The following is a 20,146-nucleotide window of genomic DNA, read 5'->3' as shown; positions in this document are numbered from 1 at the left end:
TTCTGGCATTTTGGGGTAGCTTCAGCTACAAAAAATTAATTTGGGTAAGAAGCATTCATTTTCTTAATTTTTTCCTACTATTTCTTCTATTTTTTTAGGGTTTATGCTTCCAAATATATGAAAAACGTTTTTTCTTTACAAATTTGTTTTTTTTATTTTTTTTGTAGCAATGGCTTCCAACCAAGGTGCAAGTTCAAGCCCCAGGTCCAACCCAAGGGTTGAATATTATCCTCTTTGGAGGCATGTTCAAAAGCTTCAAAAATGTGGAGGTGGTGGCTCATGGGAATGGCGATGTAATCTTTGCAGTAATTCGTACAAGGGCTCCTACCCAAGAGTGAAGGCACATCTTTTGCATGGAGGAGGATAGGGGATTGCAAGTTGCACAAAAACAACAGACCCATTGGCAAGGAGGGCATATCAAAGAGAGCAAGATGAGGCGGATGGAATTAAAAGAAGGCATGATGAGCTTAGTCAAGCTACTCCTCAAGCTCCACCTAACATTGAGCCAAGGATTGTAGTTGAAGCAAGGAAGAGGAGAGCCAGTGCCACTCAACAACATGAACAACCACCATCCAAAAATACCAGAGGGGCATCCGCTTCAGTTCAGGATAGTAGAATTGCTAAATTGGTGAATGTGCAAGCGAGAGAAGAAACTGATTCCAGAGTGGCTAGGTGCATCTATGCATGTGGTATCCCATTCAATGTTGTTCGCTCTCCTTACTGGCAAGATATGATAAGGGCAATTAACAAAGCTCCTCAAGGGTACAAGGGGCCCAACTATGAGAAAGTCAAAACTCAGCTTCTCAAAAATGAGAAGGAGCTTGTGGAGGATATCTTATCACCAATTCGTTCTTCCTGGAGTAGCTCTGGGGTTACCATAGTCTCAGGGTGGTGCAAGTTATCACAGATAATGCACCAGTTTGCAAAGCTGCAGGTTTAATTATTGAGAGGAGGTATGACCACTTCTTTTGGACACCCTATATTGTCCATAATCTGAATCTGATTTTAGAGGAGATCGACAACAAAGTTCCATGGATAAAGGAAATCACAGGGGAAGCAAGGGAGATTGTTAAATTCATCACCAACCACCACCAATCTCAGGCAATATTTCGAGAGTACTCCAAATTGGAGTTGTTAAAAGTTGTTGAGACAAGATATGCCTCAAACTTCCTGATGTTGCGCCGCCTTGTTGAGGTTAAGAAAGCATTAGTTTCTATGGTGGTGAGTCAACTTTGGGTTGAGTGGAGACAAGCAGATTTAGAGCGGGGATATATGGTGCATAGATTGTGCCTTGATGAGGACTGGTGGAGCAAGATAGATTTCTTGCTAAAGTTCACAACCCCTGCATTTGAGCTTCTTCGAAATGCTGACACTGACCAACCTTTCTTAGGAGAGGTATATGATGGCATGGATTCCATGGTTGAGAAAACTATGGAAATCATTTCACAAGAGCCTCCACAGTTTTTGTTTGTTGAGGATCATTTTGTTGATTTAGTCAAGAAAATCATTGTTGATAGGTGGAACAATTTCAACACTCCATTGCACACTTTAGCACATGCCTTGAACCCCAAATTTTATGATGAGGAGCTTATTTCTCAAAGCAATGGGAAGAGGAAGGCACCCCATAAGGATAGAGAGGTGGCTAATGGGGTGAAAAAATCCCTTATGAGAATATTTCCATCTCATCTACACAGGGAGGTAAAGAAAGAATTTGCCAGTTTTGCTGCAGGATTAGATTATTATTTAGATGTATCAACTTTGGAGTAAAGAAGCACCATTAATCCAGTTAGGTAGTGGATTTGTCATGGAGAAAATGGTGTACATTTGCAAAACCTTGCCATTCGTGTTCTTTCACAAGTGGCAAGCTCTTCATCGGCATAAAGGAATTAGAGCACCTATGGTTTTATTCATTTTGTGAAGCGCAATAAGTTGGGCTCACAGAAGGCAAAGGATCTTGTTTATGTGCACTCCAACCTTTGCCTTGCATCTCGTAGGGGTCCAAAATATAGCAGTGGTCCTTCTAAAGAATGGGATGTGGATCCAAAAAGTCCTGATTTCGATCTCTCTCTTGCTACCCTGAATATTGAGGTCCAACCTGGAAGTGGAATTGGCCCATCATCTTCTTTAGCACCACCATCCACTGCTGAGCATGCTTCTGCTTCTATTTTTGATGAGGATCATAATGATGAGGATTAGTCTTTTGTCTTTATAGTACTTGCAGCCTCATAGTCTTTATTGTACTTGCAACCTCATATATATAATAAAGGTTGATTTTGAGATTTGGATATATAATAAAAGTTGATTTTGGATATTCCGATATTGCTATTTTCATTATGTGATCATTCATGAGTAAATATGATGTAAATTTAACCATAATGTTTAAACTTTAAATGTAATAAATTATAATGTATCATGTATGCTTTATGATTGCACATAACATTTCTTATGTCCTACATATATATATATATATATATATATATATATATATATATATATATCGTGTTTCCTCGTTTCCAAAATTTGGGGGGATCAGGTTTCGTACCTGTGCCCATTTCCGAAACTCGTACTCATTTCCCTGTTTCGTGCAAGTTAGCCTAGACCTCTTTTGGATGTTACCCTTGGACCTTAGTCCCGTGGGATCTCTTTCACTGACCTTTGGGTTCTAAGGATGGTACTTCATGGGAAACCCTAATTTGGTTACGTGGTCCCGCTCTCTCATCCACATATATCACTCCCCCTCCATTCGTTATAACCGCATTTCATCATTCTTCCCACCTGGGTCCACATTCCTTCACTGGGTCCACATAGGGTTAGCATCCCCTTCTCCTTACCCACAACTTGGGTCAAGCATGGAACGATGCCCTGAAGGTTGATACAACTAAAAAGAAAAGTAAAAGCATAATTGGCCGCATTCAACAGGAAAATGTACCACAAAATGTAAAAGATGGTCGGGACAAACACATTTAGCACGTGGGAAAAAGCCAATGCATGAGCTCTACCCCATTCCCATGGCCATCACCTTGGTTTCTATAGGCCCTAGATGAGCCTCCTCTATCATTCAGGAACCCATGGTTGTCCCAACCCCTGGTTGGCAATGAACCGCCCCACCTCCAAGGGGGTATCCACTGCTATACTTTACACATCATGCTCTTGTTCCTTGAGCCCCAAGTACCTAATCAAAGAAAAATCATAAAAGGCAAAAGGCATATGAAGAAGGGTGGAAAAATCAAGGTCGGGATAACTCATGTACCACGATTTCTCCCTCCTATACATTATATACCCAAGTGTGGGCTTCCCTTTATTAGCTACCCTTGTACCCCGACATGTGGCCCAAGGTTGCCCCTTTCATTCCCTATCCCATTCATCTCTTTATCACATGCCATCACCATTTGAAGGATGTACCTCGGACATATCATCCCCTTTAAAAGTAGATACCACCTAATGGGGCACTTGGTTAACCCCCCTTGGAGCTTGGAGACATTAGCACATGCCAAAGCCAACTATGGAAGGGCATGCCATTATGGAGTTCCCACTTGCTGTCCAGTGTAAGATCTTTAACTCGATTTCTTTAAATGACTATTTGTACTGGAAGGCAAGGGGACACATTAGATCTTATACAGAATTACAGATGGTCTCCATTTTGGGTTTGGTCTCCCTATACGAAATCCTAACCCTTCAGAGGACTACATTGGCACAAGTAAGGTGTGTGTAGAGAACCATGGGCCTCCACAGCAGTAGACAACATTCCATGGATCCCTAGAGATGTTCATAGATTGCTCGAGTTTCATCTATTAGACGAGGAAGATGCACCTGGTTCACCATGCCCAACCGGCCCCACAGTTGTATCATGCACTTGGCAGATGACCCAGGACTTGTATGTTGATGTGGCATCACTTACATCATCATTTGAGCCGTTACAAATGGTCTACAGGCATCTTCGATCTACTTGAAGACCCACGAGGTTACTTGTGTACCCCCACACCCATTGGGAGCACCACGGGTTTATTATTTGGAGAACAAGGGGTCAACCCCTTGTCCACTACTTTGGGAGCCTTATTCATCATTATGGCACTTATGGATTTCATCAAGTTTCTTGGAAGGCCCAACGACATGTATTATTGATCATTCGACCTCTTAATTGGCTTATTCTTTTGTTTATGAGCTAGTTTGGTGGGCTTGTCATCAAAAGTTAGTTATTTTGCACATTATTTTATTTTAGGGGCTAATGTAGGCCTAATTAGCTAAATCGAACTCATTAGAGGTGTATAAATAGAAGTGATGAGGATTCATTTTAGCATCATCACTTGGATTTGGAACTTGTATCTCTTTAGAGATTTTCGCTATCCTTCTTGGAGGATGAATTTTTGGAGCATGGAATGAATTTTGATGTTTGGATTATTTTCTCATGTCTTGGAGCTTCTTGAATCGCAAGATTTTGGATGGTTGGATGTGTTCTGATACATGTAAGTACAATTTAATGCTATTCTTTCTCTCTATTTTTGTCATATACATTGTTCCTGGGATTTCGCTATACTAGGGCTTATTTGTTGCATCTATCTATGCGAAGTTGTGGAAATTTTGTTTCTAGATAGTGAATGCTTCATGTATGGGCCATGTATAATGAATGAATGTTCCTAGGGATGTTTTATTATTGAAATTCATCTTGATAAGCCATCTATCTTGCAAAACAAAGTATAAAGTCTTTGACATTGCTTTTGTTGTTGCCCTAGTGCTAAGCGAAGTTGTCTTTGAGGCCTCCTTGACCTAGAAAATTCAAAAGTCCATAGTCATAATTCTAGTTGACTCTAATCTCCCCAAAGGTTTAGGCACTGGTCCACCCAAAGGTGATCACCTTAAGCCTTATTCATCCTACTCCCTTTTCTTTTCTAGGCCTAGCGCATTAGGTCTTACAGGGCATCATTTATCTTGCAAACCACACATCGAAAAAATTTGATCTCTTGGCCCCTACTGCGCTGGTGTGTCTCCTAGGTGCCCTCCAATTTTGAAGAAATTCCGACGGTGGGATTTTGAGATATCTCAAGCCCTAGCCTCGAGATTGAATCTTGCCCTTGGTTTCCTTAGGCTAGAGACCTCATTGGGATCCTCACATTGCCTTGCATTAAAAATTGTTTCTTTGGTCCCTTTCTCCCTTCGAAATAGGTCAAGCATATCATTGGTTGCTAAACCCTACCCCCTTGACCTAACCTCGAGTCCACTTGGTCCCTTGTGGTCACATACACTATTAAGGATAATTCTTCAAGGATCACTTGGAATCCAAGCTTTCACAAGGATTTTAAGGCCTAGGGACATCCATCATAAGATACATACCCTAAACCTAAGCCTTGAAATTCCCCTTAAGCCCTTCCTTGATAGCTTACAACCTTGCCTTCCAAGGCAAGCAAGCCATGTATTTGAGCCTCTCCTGTGAATAGGCTTCCAGGATCACCCCTCACCCTATCATTGGTCCATCCATTTCGTGATCCTCGTCATAACGGGTCTCCTCCCATCGATGAAAGTCCGTAAAGAGCAAGGAACCTTAGCCAAGATGACAATGGGCTATTGCTCCATTGTTGCCCTTAGCTTAGTAGTAGCCCTTCAAGGATCCCCTTTTAGGACCGCTACTAGTTTGACCAGTAACATGTCGATTCTCCACTTGATTCATTCGAGCGCCCAAAGGTCGAGAGCCCAATGGGCCCACCCTTAGCATACCTCACACTAGATTGGCTTATCTAGTCTCTACTCTATTTACATTATTGAAGACACCCCGTGTCGAAGGCCAAGAGCCCAATGGGTCCACCCCTGAGCCACGTCACACTAAATCAACTCGACCACTCAACTATTCTACCTGGTTTCTTTGAGGGCTCGATGGCCTAGTGTCCCAATCGTCCGATGATGAAGTTCCAACAGGCAAGGCTCCACCCCAAGCCCACTAAAACTCTGCCCGTTGGTTATTAATCTCCTACTCATCGCAAGTGTTGGTCGTCTAATCTTCCAACGGCTCAATGGTCCGTTGAGGGGGGAGGCACGATAGACCGGGACCCAACTATCGGCCTCCCCGCACTGCTCTACAACGCACCATACACCCGTTCCAATTAGACAAGGGTCTGAGTAAGGGCCTGTTAGGACTAGGCTCCGCCCTTCGTAGAGATATATTAACCATACCTTCCCCCTCCTGGTCCAGTGACTAGTAACAGAATGCCAATTGAGATGGGTTCACAAGAAAGAAAAAAAAGGGGGCAACTACCTCACACCCAACTCCTAGATGTTATGGTTCAAGGCCTGCAGTCCTAGACCTGAGTTTCTAGCGAGTTATATACAACAAAAAGGAAAACTCTAATCGTGTGTTTACAATGAGTTATTGCCCAAGGGCCTGAACCATGGCCATCACAATACAGTGCCATAAGCAATAACAAACAAGGATCCAAATTACACCATAATTAGAATTATGAAAGGGGTCATGACCCCAAAATCCAATCCACATAGGTTGCAATGTTGTATAAAGAAAATATGATAGGCAATCCCGCTCTGCTAATGCAAGCTGGTTAAGCATATTCAAAGGCAATTGATTGACCAATTAACTAATCATGAGAAACAAGGGTATATATCTGTTCAAGGAGAATTACAGTCCATCCATTAAACAACATAACATCTCTGAACATGTAAACATTACAGTTTTTAGTCATAGTAGTAACATGAGTGTGCATAAATCTACAGTTTACAACATTATTCATATACTAAGTAGTTATCAGCACAGTCTAGGTATTCATTTAGTTCATAGCATATAAAATAGCTTGCAAGTCATGAGTATGGCAGCGAACTTCATAGTCCAAGCATTCATTACAACCATAGCCATATAAGTCAACTTGTGAATTGTAATCATAACAGTGAACCTCGGGCAATCATTCATAAACATGCATGACTGCAATCATTCATAAACATGCATGACATTGCACTAATCATAAACACAACAAGGAATGTCACAATCCATAATTCCAATATGCATCAACAATTACACATATCTGTGTGTTAAGATAGCTAGCGATTGAAGAAGAGACTGCCACTCTCCATCCAACCATAGGCCAACTACACTGCAACTTTCTTGCAACTAAATCACCCCGAGTCGGATCCAAAGCCTGAGGGGTTGATTGCTCAAGGAAAATCCACACCAAAGCTTGGTAAACACTCAAAGATGGAGTCTGTTGTCCACCAGGTGGTTTATCAACTGTTGTCTGACAATAAGCAACACAGTGACCCACTCACTCTATTGAGCTCATTCACAGGCTTGACCCAAGGTCCAGCTAGGGTATTGCCCAGTCCAAGAGATTGAATCCATTATCCAAGTGGTTTATTAGTGATACAGCAAGCACCACAATGATTCAGTCATCCACTAAGCCTCCCACTGACCACGTAGGCTTAGACTACCAGTCCAATGGCCTCAAACAAATGCACAGGGGATATCACCCAAATATATACTCAGAGCTCATTTTTGGCACGATGCTAAGCAATCAACTCTAGTGTTGTTATGTTCTTCTTTTATCCTTGCTCCAAGTGCTCCTACAAATAGCAGCAAGTTCACTATATTCTGCGCGGCGAGAGAGTCACAATTCATGACCCAGTGAGAGCTTTCTCACTCTGTAACTAGAACAACACCCCTTTTCTTCAGTGTTGTCCCTCTCTCCCTACTATGTGTTATTTTTATCTCTCACTGTCCTTGTGTGTAATGTCTCATTGCATCCCTCTACATAATGCTTTGTTGCATCCCTCTATTTGGCTATCTCCTTTGCTTCCTGAAGAGTCACCCCCTCCTCTGCGATTCTAGGAGGTCATTCTCAACCCAACCTCTCCAGTACATTCTTCAGGGCTTCTTGGCCTGTCTCCTTGATTTGCGAGGAGGAGTGGGCGCCAACTGCCCCAATCGCGTCTCTTGAATTCTTGTCAAGGGGTAGTGGCTCAATCGTCGTGTAACCGACATCAGAATTTAATTCAAGGTGACTCACAGCTCTTCAAGGCACGCAATAGGCCTTCCCCTCAAACAATGAATCTATGGCATCCTCCCCTTCAGGCCATTATTAAAATTCAAAATTTAGTGTTCAGTGTTCACAAGATTTTGCCTCAGCCAGTTGAGGCTTCCACATTTGCTTTCACAATCATAATTAAATTTACAAAAACAAGGGTAAAGCGAGGGTTGTTACACTAGGGTGGTCTTTATCTATCTCTTGCATATCATATCTACCTATTTACATCTTGACATCAACATATTATGGCACCTTATTTTTGACAACGTATTTTCCAATAAGAAAAATTGGAAAATTATATCTGTTTTGTGACAATGATGATGTTTATGTTACGTCCCTATACTACTAGTCTAATCCCTTATTGTTATTAGTACAACCCCCTTATTATATTTTTGTGCCCATGTAGCCCCCATATTGTTATTATTGTGCCCCATAGAAGCCCACTATTGTTATTATTGTGCCCTTACATTATTATTGTTATGTCGGCTCTGATTATATTATGACCCCTTAGGCTCCTATATATAGAAAGGAGGTCTTGTCATTTGTATCATCCAAGAATTGTTCATTTGTGTAATGTAAATGAGGTTGCCCCCTCGAAGAGGCTTATTTCTAAGGCGTTTATCTATCTTTTCTATCTTTTTGTGAGCTGGTTTCATAACATTTGGTATCAGAACTTTGTGTAAATACTTTCCTTTGATTGGACGACTTTCGAAAGCAATGGGTCTTTCATCTTGCATTAAAACAGCACCAATTCCATTTCCTGAAGCATCACATTCCACAATAAAGGTTTCTGTGAAATCCGACGTAGCTAAGACCGATGCTTGGCACATTGCTTCCTTAAGATGTTCGAAGGCCTTTGTTGCTTCTGGAGTCCATGAAAATGCATCTTTCTTCAATAATGTTGTTAGAGGTGTTGCTATTCTCCCATAGTTCTTAACAAACTTGCGATAATACCTTGTCAACCTGAGAAATCCTCGTAGATGCTTTATGGATGTGGGGATTTTCCATTCCTTAATGGCTTTAATTTTGCTAGGGTCTACCTTAACACCTTCATGAGATACAATATGACCCAGATATGTTTTACTAGGAGTCCAATGGCTACAATCTTTGGGTACGATAACTTTTAATTTTCAAGAACTTTTCATGAAATTTTGTGTGGAACGAAAGGAAGTTGAATTAAGGGGTATTTCAGGGAAACCGGGAAAGATAATCAACTCTAACAGCATGACAAAGCTTCTAAATAAAGAACAACGGAGCGTAATTGCACAATTATGTTCACTAGAGGATCCCAGATCAAAATCATGTATTTCTCCAGATCTCCAAAAAGTATTGGACAATCATTCCAAGGTATTTGAGACTCCCAGAGGCCTCCCACCTATTCGTGACCATGATCATGCTATTCATTTGATTCCAAGAAGTGTTCCTCCAAACATCAGGCCTTATAGATATCCATATACCCAAAGGAGTGGGAACTCATTCAAAAGTTGCAGAAGATCCCAGTTCAAACAATATTGCGAGAACTTGACAAGGAAGGAAAAATCATATTGGAACCTGAAGCAGTCACAGAACCGAAAAATCGACAGCTACGAAATAGATCAGTTTCAAAGTATCTCATCAAGTGGAAGAACTTACCCGCTGAAGATTCCACATGGGAGGACAAGAATTTATACAGAAGCATCATGAACTACTCAAGCGTTGAGGACAACACTTTTTGAAGGAGGAGGGCATGTTAGGTCCATATACTACTAGTGTAACCCCTTATTGTTATTAGTACAACCCCCTTATTATATTGTTGTGCCCATGTAGTCCCCACATAGAAGCCCACTATGGTTATTGTTGTGCCCTTACATTATTATTGTTATGTCGGCTCTGATTATATTATGACCCCTTAGGCTCCTATATATAGAAAGGAGGTCTTGTCATTTGTATCATCCAAGAATTGTTCATTTGTGTAATGTAAAGGAAGTTGCCCCCTCGAAGAGGCTTATTTCTAAGGCGTTTATCTATCTTTTCTATTTTTTTGTGAGCTGGTTTCATAACAGTTTACCATCCTCTAAGCCTAACAAGATCTACTAAACAAAGAAATGAAATCAGACTAAAATATTCTTCAAGATAATAAGGTCTATTAAACAAATAAATGAAATCGGACTAAAATATTCTTCAAGATAACATTTATATATTTGAACATAATGGAAATGAAAATCCGAACATCATTATGGCTTTTGTAAGCCAAAAGGCCCTAAAGAGTTATCATCCCCTGAGCCCAACAAGGTCTATTGAACAAATAAATGAAATCGAACTAAAATATTCTTTACGCTATCATTTATATATTTGAACACAGTGGAAATGAAAATCCAAACATTTTTTGTAAAGCCAAAAGGCCCTAAAGAGTAGTTAGGTTAGGAAACTAGGTAAATTTGCATCATATTTAGGGCCTCTTAAATGGAAGTGATGTTCATTGCCAACTTCAGTGTATCACAAATTTTATAAAATTTGTTCATCCCAAAGTCTTTTGGGGTTAGTCCAGCGACTAAATTTGCTGTGGAGCCATTAGCATTGGTCCTGATCTTAGCAATATTGGTTTCTTTTAAGCTCATAATGTTAGAGAAACAGTTTTGGTCAACCAAACTAGAATTAATATCTTCTTCGTAATATTTCACTGTCCTCTTATTAATGATTTCATTGTCATTCAAGGTCTTATCTTTAAACTTCAAAGTTCATTGAGATGAAAGATTAATGTTACCGATATCATTAATTTAATTGTCATAAGTAACAATCACAATGTCTAGATTGTTTCATTTATCTTTTCTAAAATTAAAAGGACATATTATTTCATCTTCTAATATTTCAATTCTACGTTTGATGATCATTAACCCAAAAAAAACTTGATCTCCCATTTTGAATGAATGCCTTAATTTCGTGATGAAACAAAATATGTTTAGCTAGCAGCCACAAAAACGAGAGACCCTTGAAATTTTGAGTAGACTATAAAAATAGGAGCAAATGTTAAAGTTGGCAATCTAGAGTTTCCTTCTAAAGCATAGGTATATTTGACTTCCATGTATCATATATCTCCATGAAAACAGAGCAGCGAAACCAAAAAAACAGCTAACTCCAAGATTAGACATTAGTTATAACATATACCAGTAGCTCCCGAGTTAACTGCAAGCAATTGCAATAGGTCCTTAAATAATTTTTTCCTTGAAACCATAATGGCTGAGGAAAATAGCTAAACTTATCTAAAGTGAATATGCTTCGACCCCTTTTGCTCTTTCCATGTTTTTCTGTATTTTATTGGGTTCCTTTCCAATATCTCCCTATGTGAATACTATTCAGTATAAGATTTCTAGTTCTCATGTGATCAGATTTGCCGGAAAGTTATTGAATAGTTTTAAGCAAGTTCTCCGTCTCTAAGGCATTAATCAGGCATGATTCTACCCTGATCTGTCCTTGAAGAAATGATTAATCACAAGCTCTACCTTTTGCACAGAACATTGAAGTAGTTGAGTATATCCTATTTCGTTTTTCTTAATTCAATTTCTTAGCCTTCAAGATACGGAAATTTTTAGATTTTATACATACAAGATATGACTCTTTAATAGAGGATATGAAACTCCATAAAAGCCCCTTGATGTAACAGAGGGTAGGAAACTCGATAAAAGATTTTAGTTAAAAACAGACTACATTAGAGAGCCATAACTGAGGGCAATCTAAGTAACCCAGGATTTGCACCTGGACTCATGTGCATACAAGACCATGTTCTGATCCGCACAGAACAAGGAGTGGATATGTCAAGTTTGAATCTGTGCCATCATCGCTGCAAGTGCTCCAACTCGCTGCAAGAATCTTTCTAACTAAATTTCGTACCAAATCAGGAAATCTGTTTAAGATACATGTTATGCTGAGCTCCTGAAGGGAAGAGAATGCATTAGTGGAGCTATCGGCCTAATTGGGCGTGCACGAAGGAATAAACACTGCCAATTCAAAATGGCAGTAGTGTTCAATCCCAAACCCAATCTTACACTTTCAGCCAATAAACAAATACACGCGAGCAGATACAAAATTTCAAGTGTTTAACGAAGTGAAGCACTGAGAAAGCCAACTGGATTTCAACAGAAAGGGTTAAGAAGTAAAGAGTACCATTCAAAAGATTTCATGGGTTCGATAAGATTGACGAGATTCGCGTATCCTTTGATCAGATCTGCGATCCTTTCCTGCGTGATATCCTGCTTGAATTTACCCAATACAATGTGTTTGATGACAGGTTTCGACGCCATCCTTGAAACAATTAACACTTGACTTCTGACCGGATACAGGACACAAATGAAGTAGCAAAGTATAATTCTGACAGGACACAGGACACAAATGAAGTAGCAAAGCAGGTATAATAGTAAGGACATCCATTGTAGCGTATATGGTATAACGGCGTGGTGATAGCACGCGCACAGTTGTAATTTCGAATTTCAATTAATTTAATAGAAAAACAAAGCAGCTAGAGTTCTTCTAGTTTAGTTTAGTTTAATTATTATTCGAGGATATTGCATCGAGTTTTTATGGCGAAACTTATATTATTTTGGGGTTGATTTAAAAAATTTGTTAAATTTCTATGGTATAAGTTTAAATATTGAAATTTATTATTTTTATATTATTTTAATTTATTTTTCTTAAATTTAATTGGCTATGGAAATGAACATATTATTGTTTAATGAATGGATTAATGAGTCAAAAATACACATGTCTCATAATAAAATATAGTCCATTAAACTTATTTCACCTTTTTATTTTTATAATTATCCATTTAAAAATTCTATTGACACAAATTCCAATTACATAAGTCAAAAAATTAATTATAAAATATCTAAATTTATATAAAATTTAATTATTAAATACAAGTAAAACTTAATAGCATCTTATAATAATATTAAAAATATATATATTAATTATTAAATACAAATAAAACTTAAGAACATCTTATAATAATATTTAAAAAATAAAAAATTATATAGTACCTTAGTTAGGTAAAGATTTTTTTAGTAAACCTATAAAGATTTTTTTAGTAAACCCATAAATTCATATACATACATGGAACTATGACTTTTTGACCACTAGATTAAGTGTTTATATCATGTTACAATTAATTATATGTTTTTACTAATTATATTTTTTTTAATTATAATATTTTCATAATTATTTAATTTTGTTTTTAAATTAAACGTACATTTTTTTTATTTTTCTTTTTTATTATATAATATTCAACAACAATTAATTAATGTTTCGACCAATTAAAAAATTATAATTTAATCATTTTTAAATAATAAAAAAATGTTTTCTTTAACTAAAATATTTTCATAATTATTTAATTTTGCAAAATAATATGATAAGTTATAAAATATCTAATATATTTTTAAAAAACAACTATAGTCATTGAAAATGTTCATGGAAATAGAATTTTGTACTTCATGATAAGGACTAATAAAACATTATTATGGTTGTTGGGTATGATTAGGTTCTCCACTACACAATGTGAAATTACAAATAACATAATTTCACAATAACGAATATAAATATAAATAGACAAGATTCCACAATAAGGAAATATCTCAATTTACGAATCAGTAAAGTCTAAATAGTCCAGATTACAAACCTTAACATTAATTTGAATTCAATAATTTTACTTTAATGGAATTATATTTAAACTAAGTGGCGGGAGAAGCTACTATGTATAAACTAATTTTTACATTTGAATAAGGGCTACAAAGTAGGATAGCTCAATTGGTGATTAACTGTGTAAACCATAAAATTCAAAGCTCTTTGGGCCAATCCAACAAAGAAAATAAACATTCTTAATTCATAAAATTCATATATGTCATTACTTAGACACGTCAATTAAGCAAACAAGTTTTGGATTATTTATATTGAAAATGTGTTCTTACTATCTATATGTACGAACTAGCACAACCACATTAATAAATGTGGTTGATATACGTTGATAAGCATATATCAATTAGATGCACAACTACATTAGTAAATGTGGTTGAAAAATGTCGACAAACAATATTAATCATAAAAATGAATATTCATATTGATAAATATATAGTAAATATAAAATAAAAATAAAAACATTACTACTAACAAAAATTATGAAGTTATATCCTACAAATATGAACTGTGAGACAAATAAATGCAAGTGAATGATACTATAAACCCAAGGTAATAATATTAAAGCCCAAAAGAATAATATTAGAAAAAAGACCAAAGTATTTTAAACCAAAGGGGATAATATTAAACCCAAGGTATTAATATTATAAACCCAAGGTATATAAACCCAAAAATAAACATGGTTGAGCATTGTTGGAGCATGGTTGACCATAATTGACCATGATTATAAACTCAATGGATTTATTAAGCCCTAGGATTAATATTATAAACCTTATGAATAATATTATACACTTGTAATATGAACCCCTCGATTAATAAACCCAACGGATAGGTATTATAAACCCAAGGTATTAATTCTAAAACGCTAAGGTATTATAAACCTAAGGTATATAAACTGTAACATAAATATTATGAACCCTAAAATAAACATGGTTTACGATGGTCGACCATGATTCATGTACAATATTTACAATTTTTGTCACAATGCGACGTTGGACCATCGTTGACCATGGTTGAGCATGATCGATTTTCATATAGAGACAATTGTTTTCACAAAGCGAAGTTGCACCATGCTTGATTTTCATATTGACAAAATATTTGTAACAATGACACATTGGACCATGGTTACCCATTGTTAACCATGATTATAAACCCAAGGGATTTATATTAAACCCAATAATCAATATTATAAACCCTATCAATAATATTAAACCCTAGAAATAAGAACCCTTCGATTAATAAACCCAACAGATTGATATTATAAACCCAAAGAAATAATAAACCCAATGGAATAACATTAAACCCAAGGGATCTATGTTAAACTATAGCAATATGAACCCCAAGATTGAACCCTTCAAATATGAACAATATTACACCCTAGCAACATGAACCCTTAGATTAATAAACCTAACAGATAAATATTGTAAACCAAAGGGAATAATATTAGAAAAATATTAAACTCAAGGGATTAATATATAAACCCAAGGTATATAAAGCCAAAAATAAACATGGTTGACCATCATTGGAGCATGGTTGACCATGGTTGTCCATGGTTGACCATACTTGACCATGATTAAAAACCCAATGGAATTTTTATTAAACCATAAGATTATTATAAATCTTGTGAATAATATTATACACTTGGAATATGATCCCCTTGATTAATAAACCAAGGTTTTATAAAAACAAGGTATATAAACCCTAACCTAAATATTATAAATCCTAAAATAAACATGGTTTACAATGGTCAACCATGATCCATGTACAATATTTACAATCTTTGTCACAATGCAACATTGGACCATGGTTGACCATGGCTTAGCATGATTGATTTTCATATAGAGACAATTGTTTTCACAAAGCAACATTGCACCATGTTTGATTTTCATATTGAGAAAATCTTTGTCACAATGACACATTGGACCATGGTTGACCATTGTTAACCATGATTATAAACCCAAGGGATTTATATTAAACCCAATGATAAATATTATAAACCTTATCAATAATATTAAACCCTAGAAATAAGAACTCTTAGATTAGTAAACTCAACTGATTGATATTATAAGCCCAAGGAAATCATAAACCCAAGGGATCTATGTTATAAACCATAGGAATATGAACCCCCAGATTGAACCCTACAAATATCAACAATATTACACCCTAACAACATGAACCCTTAGATTAGGTTTGATATTATTAACCTAAGGGAATAATAAACCCTAAGGAGTAATACTAAAAACCCTAGGGAATATAAACTCAAGAGATAAAATTGGCAATTCCAATCAGTGGACAGAATTGTGGAGATAAGATATTCGAGTTAGGGTTCTTGTAAAGGATCAAGAAATAGGCTTTATTGGGTTTGACTACATAATCCCATTAGCTCTAATTTATTAAATCCGGGAATTTGCTACGGAAAGTATTGAAACTACACCTCTGGCTATTTGTCTCTCTCTTTGTATTCAACTATTCACGTTCTGGAGAAAACTACTTTACTTTACCAATTTGCCATATAATATTTGTTGTACAGGTTACATGATCATAAAAGGATGGAAGGTCATCTGATTATTCATAAATCTTTAGCACAATCTAGAGCTTTTCCCTCACTAACCAAAGATGGATCTTGTAAAATGGAGAGCACAGTGTTGTAAAATGGGATAATTTTAAGAGTTATAAAATGGTTACATGATTTATGAATATACTTAATATCTTATTTTATAAATTGTATTTTTCAAGTTGAATGTATTGCATTGTTAAATTAGTGAAAATTAAACGGTAAAAGTTAAAAAGATTAACGTTTAGCTAATAGGGTCAGGCTTTTGGTTGCATAACATTTTTGGGATTTGATTTTATATCTATTAGTGAAAAATTAAAACATTAACAATGTGGTTGATATACACTTATTGGCATATATCAACCACATTAACTATGTGGTTGTGGTAGTGCTACATTGATATGACAACATTATAAATCATCGAAACATTGTCAACAATCGGTACATCAACATAAACATATCAATATATTAATACTATAAACCCCAAGATTAATATAAAAAAACATTTGGAACAATTTTTTTTTTTATTTTAGATATATGTTGGTTCTATTTACATCAACAAAATCAGGGACGAATTTCAACTTTAAACAATGCAATAGAAAACACTTATTAAATGCTTCCCTCTGCTAAAACACACCCAGACCGATGACAAAAGCAACACCAATTCAAATCAACTAGATAATGGTCACGACGTTTCACGCTTTCCAACCAATCCCTTCTTGTTTTCCTTTTAGATTTTTGTTGGTGCAAATGATACAATTATTCCACATATTATTTCATTTGATGCAGGACACGAAAATGTTCATCAACAAAAGCAGGATGGAAACCATGTTTTTTGTCTAGTCTATTTTGGATATTACCAACAAAACTTATGTTGCTCTAATAGATTTAATTGCTTTAATGTAATAAATGTTATCATTGTTCTCCATATTTGCATTTCAATGACAGAAAGATACAATTAAATTTAGTACATATATATATGTGTGTGTGTGAAACAAAAATTCACAAAAAAGAAAAAATTAAGTTGGCATAAATGTAATAGGATTGAAAACAAGGACAAAATAAAGTACAAATAGCTAAACTTAAACTGATCAAAGAAGAACATAACCACAGAAAAAAATTATTGACCTATGCAACTTCTTCCAAATGTTTAATGTACTAACTTTATCAATCAACAAATCTATTCAAATGATCAAGAAGCATAACAAACAACCTATCGATGTGCAAACAAATAATTGCAAGCAATAACAAAGACATGCCAAAATAGTAAACTATAATCAACATAAATACTTCTTAAATGATATCGACTTCAATCATTCCTCCTCTTTCTTTCTAAGTGTAACATATGCACTATCTTGCATTTTTGCATAACGTTTAAAAGAAAAAGGTGGTTAAATCCGCAAACCATCTATCGATTTCACTCTCGATATAGCTGTAAATGTCAAGCCCTGCCTCTCTCTATCTCCAATATCTACAGTGGCTCATTGAAAAGTCATCCCCTATGATTTGTGTATTGTCAACACCCATGCCATTTTCAATGGCATTTGTCCAATATTCCCCCTAATGACAGGCACACAATGTTTGTACAGTCCCTATCAAATGGAATACCACAATACTTTTCAAAAATAACTGTAGCGAATTGTGGAAGTTGTGGCAGCTTTGAACCAGGCGTAAAGAAAATATCTTCAATATATCCAAGTGCACCATTAACCAACCCAACCTCAACCCATAAATTACATGTTAACATCATGCGCTCTCCACGACATAGCAACACTTCACACTCCAACACATCATCATCGTTGTCACCTAATTCTGTTCTTCTACTGCATTCAACAACACATCTTGCAATAGGACAATTTAATGATTTAAGCATTTTTTTTATTGTGGAAATTGACGAGATTATTCGTTGCAAGCAAGTGAATAGAATAATCAAATAAAATAGTTTCCTTTCGATCCAAGCAACTATCGATGCATGTCATAAGAAGATCCCAATCAGCAAGAAAAGGCTTTGCATTTCTAATATTCATTAAAATATTGTGAAAAGATGCTTGTCTCGGATTGTCTCCTTGTTGCCTATAAATTTTGTCCAAAGTAACAACAATGTTGAAGCTTTCCCACAAAAATTTATCTGTTGTTCTACCTACATACAAGGGTTTATCCCTAATAGGGGGTAGCTGGACAAGGCCACCCACAAAAATGATGGACCTACCACCAAAAGGAAAATCCTTATTTTTAGGAAAGGCTTCTTGCAAACAAGAATCTATTCGTATGAAAAGCCTTGGACCTATAAATCTCATCTCATCAATCAATATATATCGAACGCGCTGCATTTCTTCTTGAAACACTATGAGAGCCTGGTCGAACAATGGTTTCATATCTTTTATAGGAATTTTCAAAGCATAATGTATTGTTTTGCCATGCATGTTAAAAGCAGTTATATCAGTTGTTACGAGCAGTAACAAAGGAATTTTATCATCCATTGTCGAATTAGAAAGAGCATGTGAAATACAATCAATGAGAGAAGACTTCCTGGTTCTAGCATTTCCTTGAATAATAATTTTCAAATCACCATCATTCCCACCATTAAAAAAGTGTCGAAAAACAATTTCAAAAGCAGCTAGTTGGTTGTCTGATAGAGACGAAGGTGAAAAATATGTGTCCCTGATAGAGCTGCGATTGACAACACCCATAGATTGTGCATCTTTTATAAAATGGATCCCTTGTTCTAAAAAATCATTTGAGTCCATCGTTTCCTACCAATTATAATGAATATCAAAGTCCCTTATACCATGACTATCAAGGTCTAAAATGTTTATGTTGCATGGAGGAACCAACCGCGAAAAAACCTACCACTCTTCCAAATCTCGATCAACATTTTCTTCATGTATAAGGGGCTCAACATCTTCTTCATTTCCTTCATCTGGAAAAGGGTCTCAATCAACATGCCAAGTGTGATATCTCAAATTCCTCCAATTCTCAATGATACTTTCAGTTGAAAACCCAACATCTAAATCAATGTCACGAAATGGATTGTATAATAGAAACTCACTCCAACAAAAGGTTTCAAACTCTTATGACTCTTCATCAGGAACAACATGAAATTGTGGCCGAACGCGAACAATAGTATGGCTATCTCGTGCCTTTCATGGCTCCTCCCTATGCTTCGCATCAAAACTCCATTATCTTGTTATTTCTATGAAGCACAAATGCTCCAAAAAAACGGGTCGGCTTTGATAAACCTCAATAAAATTGTTTCCACACAAAACTTCGTCAAAATGTAGCGAAATCCTTTAGTACACTTTATTCCCAACATTCAACAGGAAAAATTTGTGACTACAAACAACAAGAGGGAGCTTTAGCAACAAATGAAAAGTTTCTTGTGCTCCAATGTCATGTTCAACAAGCGTTTCAACAAGGAACCTTCTATACGTGAATACTGTGGGAGCCTCAAACCCACTCCCACCAACAACTCTTGTCAAAATTTCATGATAACTCTCTGAGCTTTTCTCTACCTTCGAAGCATATTTCATAATATACTTCAAAACTGCATGTTGAGACACAACGGGCTAACAATCAACATTTGCTCTCGACATTGTTAAAACATCCACATTATGTGCATTTAAACGGTCATCATTTCAAGCCGACTCCTATTTTTTTCGCTTTTTCATCTATGTACAATGTTGAATTGGCACGAACCTTCCATGGAGCATCATAGCGACACAAAAGCACAAACCCTTTTTTACGTAAACAAGAATCAACACTGCATTTCGTATGCCTCTGGACACAGTTCACCAAATGTTCATAATCCTCTTCAGGATTGCAAGAAAATATTTGTTGGGTATTTAAAAGACATGGATTGTCATTCAAAATTTGAGGGATCATGACATTTCGATGATGTATGTCACGTGAATTCCAAGTT

General features: G+C 36.3%; 1 protein-coding gene across 1 annotated transcript in view; it reads right to left on the bottom strand.

Moving 5' to 3' along the window:
- HS1 (heat stable protein 1) overlaps window positions 1-12,410 on the bottom strand; it is an 89,340-nt gene extending 76,930 nt beyond the window's left edge. Inside the window, exon 1 of the mRNA XM_089392954.1 lies at window positions 12,156-12,410. Within this exon, the coding sequence (XP_089249080.1) occupies window positions 12,156-12,292 (137 nt within the window). The 5' untranslated portion in view covers window positions 12,293-12,410. The remainder of the gene's footprint in view (window positions 1-12,155) is intronic.
- Between the last annotated feature and the right edge of the window lie 7,736 nt (window positions 12,411-20,146).

The sequence above is a fragment of the Pinus tabuliformis genome, chromosome 1_1 (assembly GCF_031772625.1).
Source record: "Pinus tabuliformis cultivar Carrire ecotype Pingquan chromosome 1_1, CPIR1, whole genome shotgun sequence".
In the NCBI taxonomy this organism is placed as follows: domain Eukaryota; kingdom Viridiplantae; phylum Streptophyta; class Pinopsida; order Pinales; family Pinaceae; genus Pinus; species Pinus tabuliformis.
This window is presented reverse-complemented; position numbering and strand designations above follow the sequence as displayed.